Genomic DNA, 10,921 nt, shown 5'->3' with positions numbered 1-10,921 from the left:
TCTTCATGTATGATGCTCTTGATGTCATCCCACAACTCTTCTGGTCTTCGGTCTTTAGTGTTTAATGTATCAAATCTGTTCAGATGATCTCTAAATTCAGGTGGGGTATATTCAAGGCCATATTTTGGCTCTCGTAGACTTGTTTTCATTTTCTTCAGCTTCAGTTTGAATTTGCATATGAGTAATTGGTCTGTTCCACAATCTGCCCCTGGCCTTGTTTTGACTGATGATATGGAGCTTTTCCATCATCTCTTCCCGCAAATGCAGTCACTTTGATTTCTATGTATTCCATCTGGTGAGGTCTATTTGTATAGTCGTCTTTTATGCTATGTAAAGAAAGTATTTGAAATGAACAAATAATTGATTTTGCAGAATTCTATCATGCGATCTCTAGCATCATTTCCATAACCAAGGCCATATTTTCCAATTACTGATCCTACTTCTTTGCTCCCAACCTTTTCATTCCATTCACCAGTAATGATCAATACATTTTGATTGCATGTTTGATCAATTTCAGATTGAAGAAGTTGGTAGAATTCTTCTATTTCATCATCACTGGTTTTAGTGGTTGGTGCATAAATTTGAATAATAGTGGTATTAACTGGGTTCCCCTGTCGGGTCATAGATATCATCCCATCACAGTGTTTTACCTCATGACTGATCTGGATATGTTCTTTTTGACAATGAATGCAACACCATTCCTCTTCAATTTGTCATTTCTGGCATAGTAAACCATGTGGTCATCATATTCAAAATGGCCAATACCAGTCCGTTTCAGCTCACTAATGCCTATGATATCTATGTTTATGTGTTCCATTTCATTTTTGACAACTACCAGTTTTCCCAGATTCATACTTCGTACATTCCATGTTCCGATTTTTAATGGATATTACAACTGTTTCTCTTCATTTTGAGTTGTGCCCCATCAGCAAATGGTCCCACGGGCTTTACTCCATTGGCATCATCATGGTCAACTCTACTTTGAGGAGGCAGCTCTTCCCTAGTCTCCTTTTGAGTGGCTTCCAACATGAAGGGCTCATTTTCCGGCACTATATCTGACAGTGTTTCTCTGCTATTCATAAAGTTTTCAGTGACTTAGTATTCAGAAGTAGTTTGTCGCTCTTTCTTCCTAGTCTGTCTTCGTCCAGATGCTCATCTGAATCCTGTCCACCATGGGTGACCCTGCTGGTATTTAAAATACCAGTGGTATAGCTTTCAGAATCACAGCAACTCATAAGCCACCACAGTATGACAAACTGATAGACGAGTGGTGGGTTGTTGTCATTAGGTGCCATCAAGTTGATACCAACTCAAAGCATACTTATGCACAACAGAGAGAAACCCTGCCCAGTCCTATGCCAACATCACAATTGTTGCTGTGTTTGAGCCCTTTGCAGCTGCTACAGTGTCAATTCATCTTATTGGGGGTCTTCCTCTTTTTTGCTGATCCTACACTTTAAAGAAGCATGATGTCCTTCTTCAGGGACTGGTTCCTCCTGATAATATGCTCAAAATATGAGAGCTAAAGTCTGGCATCCTGGCTTCCAAGGAGCATTTTGGTTGTACTTCTTCCAACACAGATTTGTTTGTTCTTCTGGCAGTCCATAGTACTTTTAATATTCTCCTCTAGCACCATAACTCAAATGCATCAGTTCCTCCATGGTCTTCCTTATTCATTGCCCAATTTTCACATGCATATAAGGCTATTGAAAATACCATGGCTTAATTCAGGTGTATCTTAGTCCTCAAACTGACATCTTTGTTCTTCAACACTTTAAAGAAGTCTTGTGCGGCAGATTTGCCTAATGCCAAAATAATTTGATTTATTGACTGCTGCTTTCATTAGTGGTAATGGTGGATCTGAGCAACTTTAATCATTTCTCCATTTACTGGATGTTATTTACTGGTCCAGTAGTTAGGTTTTTATTTTCTTTACATTGAGGTGCAACCCATATTGAAGGCTGTGATCTTTGATCTTCATCTGTAAGTATTTTAAGTCCTTTTCACTTTCAGAAAGCAAGGTTGTATCATCTGCATATCTCAGGTTGTTAATGAGTCTTCCTCCAATCGTGATGCCATGTTATTCTTCATATAATCCACCTTCTCAAATTATTTGCTCAGTATACAGATGGAATAAGTATGGTGAAAGAATACAACCCTATTGCACACCTTTCCAAATTTTAAACTATTCAATGTCCCCTTGTTTTCTAAAAACGACTGTCTCTTGGTCTATGTACAGGCTCCTCATAAGGACAATTAATTGTTCTTGTGTATGCATTCTCAGCAATGTTTTCCATAGCTTGTTATGACCCACACAATCAAAAGGCTTTGTCTAGTTACTAAAACACAGGAAAACCTCTTTCAGCTATTTTCTGCTTTCAGCTAATATCCATCTGATGTCAGCAATGATATTCCTCATTCTACATCCTCCTTTGAATCCACTTGAACCTCTGGAAGTTTCCTGTCCATATACTGTTGCAGCAGGTTTTGAATTATCTTTAGAAAAAAATTACTTGCAAATTTTACAAAATTTTCTGTGGGCTTTTTCTAGTCCCATCCCTCACATTCTCTTTTGGCAATCATAGTCATATCTATGGCTTCAGGTGCTATCTACAAGCTAACTGTTCTCAAATGTGTGTCTCCTGGCCAATTCTAGCTCTTAGATCTCTCCCTTGAATGTTCCCCTAAAACCACTGTCACCTAGTCAATTCTGATTTATTGTGATCTATAGGACAGTATAGAATTACCCCTCTGATTTCCAAGGATGCAAATCTTTACGGAAGCTGGCTGCCATATCATCTTAGCACAATCATCAGGTCAAAAACAATCTCATATACCAACCATACCTATGACAGACATCCTTTTTCTGATATTGTTGAAATCCAAAAAGGCAAGCAATTGGTAAGTAACTAGTGTTCCAAGTTCTTCTATTGTTATAGTCTCTGGAGTTCGAGATTTAAAAATGAATCCAAAATTTCTTGCAGCAGTCACTAGAGCCCCTTCATCAGGTGATTGAACTTGGTAAATCAGCTGGCCTAAGAAGAAAAGAAACAAGTGTATTAATACTAAAAATAATAACTAACATTCATAGAATGTCATCTCCGTTCTTCAACACCCAACTCAAGGATCAGTTTTAGAAATCTTTTCTATTCTCAGTCCTTTCATACTCACCAACCAGTTGGACCAGGTATCCTTACTCTGAGAGTCCATAGGATTTCCACACACCGCCTTTGTAACCTTATCATCTTCTGTGAAAGTATTAATTGCTGAGTCTGCCTCTCCACTATGCTGAAAGTGTTATTAGGTTGGAAACGGTATCTTTGTATTTTCAGAGAAGAGAGATATACCATAGAAGAGTCACAGCTAAAACATTTTAATATATACTAACTCACATAATGCTCATGGTATGGACTCTTGGTGTGTTGCTGTAGGATACGCACAGGACTATGAACCACAAGGTTGTTGGTTCAAACCCACCAGCTACTTCACAGAAACTCTGTACAGGGTCGTCATAAGTCGGAATTGACATGATGGCACTTAACAACAACAACAAAAATACTCAGGGTAAGACTTTGAGATAGAAATGATTGAAATTACTATTTCCATTTTGTATCAATGGTGCCTACAATTTAGAGAAGTTATGTGATCTTTGCAAAATCACACAGTCAAAGGGTGAGGGAGCACACAGTCTGAATTCCACGTCAGTCTTCAGCCCGTGACCATTTTTAGGAGAAGTCATTTAAGAGCTGTCTTGAAGCAGAGGGAAACAAACCAGGGTTTCATACTTGCTACTTGATATTGTGTATGTGTTGGAGTTGGTGGAAGGAAAGGAGAGGAGAGAAAATAAATTAAGCAAGCATAAAGAAATATTTAAAAAAAAAATTTTTTTTTAAACAGCATACATAAAATAAGCCCTTTGTATAAAGTCATATCATGTTTAGATGCAGAAATAAATCAGAAAAACTAAGCAGAGCTAGATCTATATTTACTTATTTATTTTTTGTTAAGTGTCGTGGAGTTGGTTCTGTCTTATAGAGACTCTGTATAGGGTTTACAAGAAGTAGCTGGGGGGTTTGCACTGCCAACCTTGTTAGCAGTCTATCACTTACACTACAGCATTACACTAGGACTGCTCATATTTTTACGTTGTTGTTAAGTGCCATTAAGTTGGTTCCAACTTATAGCGAACCTGTATAAGATTTCCGAGGGTTTGAACTGCTGACCTTGTGGTTCTCAGTCCAGTGCTTATCCACAGCAGCATACCAGGGTGTTCCAAATTATACCATTAAGAAAGTAGTTATTAATATTGTCGTTAGGTGCCATCAAGTCACTTTCAAATCACAACGACACAATGCACAACAGAACCTAACACTGCCAGTCCTATGCCATCTACACAATTATTGTGATATTTGAGCCCATTGCTTCTTCCATTGTGTCACTCTGTCTCATTGGAGGTCTTCTTATTTTTTCACTGGCATTCCACTTTTCCAATCATGATGTCCTTCTCCAGGAATGGTCTCTCCTGGTAGTATGGACTCCATATATGTGTATACATCATGCCCATACATCATGCTTAGTAAAGTAGAGGGTCAGTGAAAAAGAAGAAGATCCCTAACAAGATGGATTGGCACAGTGGCAGCAGCCATGAGCTCAAGCATAGAAACGATTGTGAGGTTGGCACAGGACCAGGCAGTGTTTCGTTCTGTTGTACATAGGGTCGCTATGATCTGGTACCAACTCAATGGCACCTAACAGCAACGTATCTATGGAGACCTGGTGTGGTGCTACAGGATAAGCACCACCACAAAGTTGGTGGTTCAAACCCACCAGTTATCCCTCAGAAACCCTATACAGCATTCCTATGACTGGACAGCATTTAACAACAACAACAATATATATGTTGTTGTTGTTGTTAAGTGCTATTCAGTTGGTTCCAATTCCTAGAGCAGCTGGTGAGTTGGATCACAGACCTTGCAGTTCAACTCGATCTTGCGATCCAGTGCTTATCCTACAGCACCACACCAGGACTCCATATATCTATGTATATCTATATCTATATTTATATATACACACATGCAAACATACCTATATATACTATGTACACATACATAAAGAGCTCTCGTAGCACAGTGGTTACGAGTAGGGCTGCTAACCTCTAGGTCGGCAATTCGAAAGTACCAGCTATTCCTCAGGAGAAAGATGAGGCTTTCTGCTCCCTTAAAGATTTACAGCTTTGGAAACCCTGTGCAGGGTCACTATGAGTCGGAACCGACTCCACGACACACAGCCACTACCACACATACATAAGGATAAGTAAAAAAGTATTGTTATGAGGGATAGATCTACCTGATTCATATGTGCACAGGTTTATTCCAGACAATATGTGTTTATTACAAACAAATCATGTTTCTGTGATCAGTGGATGGCTGTAGACAACTTTTCTCAGTAATACATATGTCTTAGTTTCATTAGGATGTCTTTTTTTAAAAAAAAAAGTCCAATGAAAATAATGGTTTCTGAGGGGATCTGCTGGGCTAGTTAAATTCAAGGAAGACAAGTCAGCTCAGGTCATGGTAATTGCTTTGTCTTTTTTTTTATTCCAAAGGGGTAATCATACAGGACGATCACGGGGGCTTATTAGGAAGAAGGTTTAAGAAAACTGAAAACTGCACTGATGAGGAAAAGGCCAGGACATTTTCACCGAGGAAGTTTTACCCATCATGATAACACATCTGCTCATTCTTCAAGGGTAACAAGGGCTGTTCCATGAGAATTTCACTGGGAAACCTTGCCCCAGTCACCCTATAGTCCCGGTTGTTCCCATTCAGACTTCTTTTTGTTCTCCAAACTCAAAGAATATTTTAAATGAATACAATTTGTGTCCCTTGAGGATGTCAAAACTACTGTTTTTGTCATGGTATAAATCACAAAGCACAGAATTCTTTAAGGAAGGGTTAGAGAGATGGAAACTTCATCTCAGAAGTATATACCGCTAGTTGGATGATATGTCAAGAAAAAAAGAGCTTCACTTTTATTATTTTGTTTAAAAAATGTTTTACTTGATACTAATATCAGCTTTGAAGTTGGTAGTAGAAAAAAATACAACTTGTAAATGAAACAGATTGGCCTTAATTGGAGTAAGAAATGGATTCCACATACCATTATAATCTACCTGCCTTACAACTTCAACATTAAAGTGGCCCAGATGGTTCCAAACCACCATCCTATAAGTATGAGATCTTTTTCATAAACCAAACCCAAATCTATCCCACTACCATCAAGTCCGTTTGGATTCACACTGACCCTATAGAGCACAATAGAACAGTTCCATAGGGTCTCTGAGGTTGTAAATCTTTACAGAAAGAGGCGACTTCATCTTTCTCCCACAGAGTGGGTGGTGGATTTGACTGGCGACCTTTCTTTAGCAGTCCAGTGCATAACCCACTGTGCCAACAGGGCCTCTTAATTTATTCATGCTGTTAGTTGCCATCACATTGTTTCTGACTCACAGCAACCCCGTGTACGATAGATACAACACTTCCCAGTCCTACACCATCCTCAAAATCCTTCCTGTGTTTGAACCCATTGTTACAGCCACTGCATCAGTCCATCTTGAAAGCTATTTTGAGTGTCTTCCACCCAGAGGCACTCTTTCCAACACTATATCAGACAACATTTAGCTATGATTTATAAGGTTTTCCGTCACCAATATTTTTAGAAGTGGATCACACGTCCTCCTTCCTAGTCTCATTTAGTCTGGACACTCCACTGGAACCTGTCCACCATGGAAGACCCTACTGGAATCTGAAATCTCGGTGGCATAGCTTCTAGCATCACAGCAACACAGTAGACGAGGGGCAGAAACTTGTTCATCCCCAAATCACCAAACCCACCGCTATTGAGTTGATTCTGACTTCTAGAAACCCTACATAAGGTTTCTGAAGCTGTGAACTTTTATGGGAGCAGACAGCCTCATGTTTCTCCCAAAGAGTGGCTGGTGGGTTTAAATTACTGACCTTGTGGTTAGCAATCCAGTGCCTAACCCACAGTGCTACCAAGGCCCCTTAACTTGTTTATGTTATTGTTGTTGTTACTAAGTGTTGTTGAGTTGATTCTGACTTACAGCAACCTTGTATAAGGTTTCCAAGGAGCAGCTGGTAGGCTTGAACCGCTGACCTTGCTGTTAGTAGTCCAATGCTTAGCCTACAGCTCCACACTTGATCACAGTAGTGGTGTGCCATGGAGTCAGTTCTGACTCATAGTGACCCTGTGTAGGGTTTCCAAGATTGTGTGGCTCTGTAGGATAAGCACTAGTCTAATAACTGCAAAGTCAGAGGTTCAAACCCACCAGTCACTACTCAGAGACCGTATGCAAGGTAACTATGAGTTGGAACAGACTGCACGGCATTTAACAACAACATATCTTTGGGAGCAGAAAGCCTCATCTTTCTCCCACGGAGCAGCTGGTAGATTCGAATTGCTGACCTTGTAGTTAGCAGGCCAGTTCGCAACCCACTGCACTACCAAGACTCCTTATACTTGTTCATCGTGGGGATTTAAATAAGAATATGCTAGGATCAGGTAGATCTATCCTAATTACTTAGTAAACTCATTCTAAGCACACACCTTATGGCTATCTGCATCAGTTATCTATACAAACGAATAAGGGGAACTCAATTCTTATTTCCCTCTTTGTCCAGGCTGCAAGGAAGCTCACAGTCAAATCTGATATGCAATCGTTAGAAATAATTCATCTGCTTAGATTAGCATCTTTGGATCCACACCTTCCATTGATCCTATTTCTTTTCTTTTTCTTGTGACTTAATTCTCTTCGCATTTTTAGAAAACATTCAGAATAGAAATAAACACAAAGAACAGTTAGTGACAGGGTAATTAATCCCTTCTATGATTTTCTACAATTAATTAGAAAATCCTCCAAACCCCCAACATTTTTTATAAAAAAAACCCAAAAAATATTAATTTTAATTTTACAAACAAAATCATGGCTCACCGCTATAGACATAGTTCCCAATCACTTACCTGCACCATTTTCCTCTGACATCACAGTGTGGCAAAGGGCCAGTAACCTAAGGAATTCATGCACTTTGGGATCACCGAGTTTAATGGATTCAATCAGACTATGGTCAAAGAATTGAAACTTTTTATCAGCTTGAGGGTTGAATGAGAAATCCACTGGTTCTTTTCTCTGTAGGAAAACAATAGCAACAAAATGATAAGACCTCATTCCAAAAATGATCTCTCAGAATTCAAAAACACGTCCTCTAAGTATAGTTAATGCTTATATGATTTTTCAGCCTCAAATATTTGGCACTAAAATGGCTTTCTGTTTCATTATGACTGTTAAATAGAATTTCCTCATTTCAGAGTTTTGCAAGTAGATTCATACCATTTCAAGTTTTGTTGACAGAATCAGTTCAAGGCAGATTAGGTTTTGCCATCAAATAGGTTTTGAAAACCATAAACACAAAGAACAACTCAGTTTTCAGACCTTTTTCATATTTTGGAGTTGTCATACAACCATTGTATCTATACAGCCATTGAAAAATTGTCTTCCTTGTATACTTGAAAACCCTATACAGGGTCATTATGGGTCCAAACCAACTCGACGGCACTTCACAACAACAAAGCAGTGAACATTCCAAAAGTATACAAGGAAGAAAAATTTTCAAAGGCTGTATAGATACAGTGGTTGTATGACAACTCCAAAATGTGAAAAAGGTCTGAAAACAGTTGTCCTTTGTGTTTATGTTTTTCAAAACCTATTTGATGGCAAAACCTAATTTGTCTTGAACTGATTTTGTCAGCAAAACTTGAAATTGTATGAGTCTACTTGCAAACCTTGTTTAGGTTATATAGTGAATTAATATGTTTCAATGCAAAATTGCTTATGTATTTTATTACCGAGTGCTTTCTCAAATCTCGCTGAGATATTACATATACAACAGATACACCATCTTGTGGTTCGACTTAATTTTTTACCAACTACCTACCTCAGATATTTAAAGAAAATATGTGTCATTTCATTCTGATGGAGAGACAAAAAATATTTTTTAAGAAAATAATAGTTTCATTGTCATTCCAGTACTGAGTACATATATGCAAAAAATGTCAAGGTATATCAATTATTCCTTGATTGATAAACAATGCATTGCAGTACTTTGAAACAGTCACTCCATACTTATTATATTTATTATGTACCTACTATAAGCCAAGCACTGTTCTGGACACTAGAGATGTAGTCATATACAAAATGTCATCTTTGCCCTCAATGAAAGTCAGTCTCATCAGGATAGAAATGAGTAAGCAGGCTATCTCAATAAGATGTAGTAACTGTTATGATGAGGCAAACACACTGAATCAAAGAAAGGGGGCAGGGGTACAAGCAAGGAAAGATTCTCAAGGAAAGGATCATTTAGGTTGAGGCTGGAATTCAGGTGTGGTGCTGTGGGGTAAGCACTGGACTGCAAGGTCTGTTTCAACGATAAGGTCAGCAGTTCAAACTCACCAGCCACTCCTCGGAAACCCTATACAAGGTCACTAAGAGTCAGAACTGCCCTGGCAGCACATAACAACAACTGGTTGAGGTTGGAGGGATGGAGAAGAAAGTTAGCCATGCAGAGAGCTGGTGCCAGATTGTTTCAGGCTAAGAGCACATCATTTGCAGAGACATGTGAGAGAAAGTGAGTGTGGTCATTTTGAAAGATGTTAAGAAGTACAGGATGGATGGAGCATCTGGGGAATGTGGCAAGAGATGAGTCTGGAGAGGAAGTGGCCAAGGCCTCAATGGCTTTGTCTACCAGAGACCAAACTCTTCCAGAAGTTTACTAAGGATTCCTTTCCTACTTACTGGTGACTTGCCTATGGCACTCTAAAAGTAGTTCTGAAACTACAAAAGCAGGAATATGAAGGCACATCAATAATAATTGGTCAATAAATAGTAATCAGACTTTTGATTTGCTAAGCATGGAATCAAGTCAGCATTTTCTCTGTTTTTCTGGAACTCACACTAAAAAAACATAGACACCAGAGAGGGAAAAAGAAGGAAACAGAAACACAGGCACACTAGGCAGCCTCCATTTTCAGAGACAGTAGTAGAAGGAGCCCTGGTAACTTAATGGGTTGCGAGTTTGGCTGTTAATCACAAGGTCAGCAGTTCAAATCTATCATCCACTCATCTGGAGAAAGATGAGAACTGACTCCATGGCATACACCACAACCACCAGTAGAATCAAAAGCTACACTCCTTCAATTAAATGGACTTGCGGCCAACTAGGAGCCCTGGTGGTGCAGTGGTTAAGAGCTCGTTGCTAACACAAAGTTCTGTAGTTCGATCTAGCAGCCTCTCATGCTCCATGTGTCTGTTGCTATAACAACTGTAGCCTAGGAAATCCTACAGGGAAGTTCTACTGTCACCATGAGTTGGCAATGGGCTTGATTTTTCGATTTTGTGTTTTTGCTGCTAAAGGGGGACGAGGCAGCTTGAGGCAGAAGTGGGAAGAGAAAGGAAGAATTATGAGTACGAAGGAAATACTATGAAGAAGAGGGTGCTACAGGGGGAGGTAAAGAGATGATGCAGAGAGAGTTCACATGGTTGAAGAGCTCAGAAAAAGCCCACTAAAATACAGCTTTTAGTAAAGGCAAGGGACACATTTCTATTTGCAACAGTGGTAAAGTGTAAAAAGGTGTGACTAAACAAGGAATCCAGAAAAGCAATATTTCTAGGAAGCATGATTACTTTTTCTTAGGAAAGAGTCTTTGTTGTGGTTAGGTACTGTGGAGTCGATCCCAACCCTAGGTAATACACTAGGTAGCGTAGTGGTTACGAATCGGGCTGCGAACCTTAAGGTCAGCGGTTCGAAACTACCAGCCGCTCTGCGGGAGAAAGATGAGGCTTTCTACT

The 10,921-nt window shown here is 39.3% G+C and overlaps 1 protein-coding gene across 1 annotated transcript in view; it reads right to left on the bottom strand.

Annotated features, from left to right (window-relative positions):
- The window catches only part of ATP8B4 (ATPase, class I, type 8B, member 4), a 266,323-nt gene that overhangs the window by 81,167 nt on the left and 174,235 nt on the right, over nucleotides 1-10,921 (bottom strand). Inside the window, exons 14-15 of the mRNA XM_006831865.1 lie at nucleotides 8,041-8,206; nucleotides 2,847-3,035 (exon numbers count right to left, since the gene is read on the bottom strand). Coding sequence (XP_006831928.1) covers nucleotides 2,847-3,035; nucleotides 8,041-8,206 — 355 coding nt within the window. The remainder of the gene's footprint in view (nucleotides 1-2,846; nucleotides 3,036-8,040; nucleotides 8,207-10,921) is intronic.

This window comes from Chrysochloris asiatica, unplaced genomic scaffold (genome assembly GCF_000296735.1).
Source record: "Chrysochloris asiatica unplaced genomic scaffold, ChrAsi1.0 scaffold00004, whole genome shotgun sequence".
Taxonomy (NCBI): Eukaryota; Metazoa; Chordata; class Mammalia; order Afrosoricida; family Chrysochloridae; genus Chrysochloris; species Chrysochloris asiatica.
The sequence above is the reverse complement of the archived record's forward strand: the minus strand, read 5'-3'. Positions and strand labels throughout refer to the sequence as shown.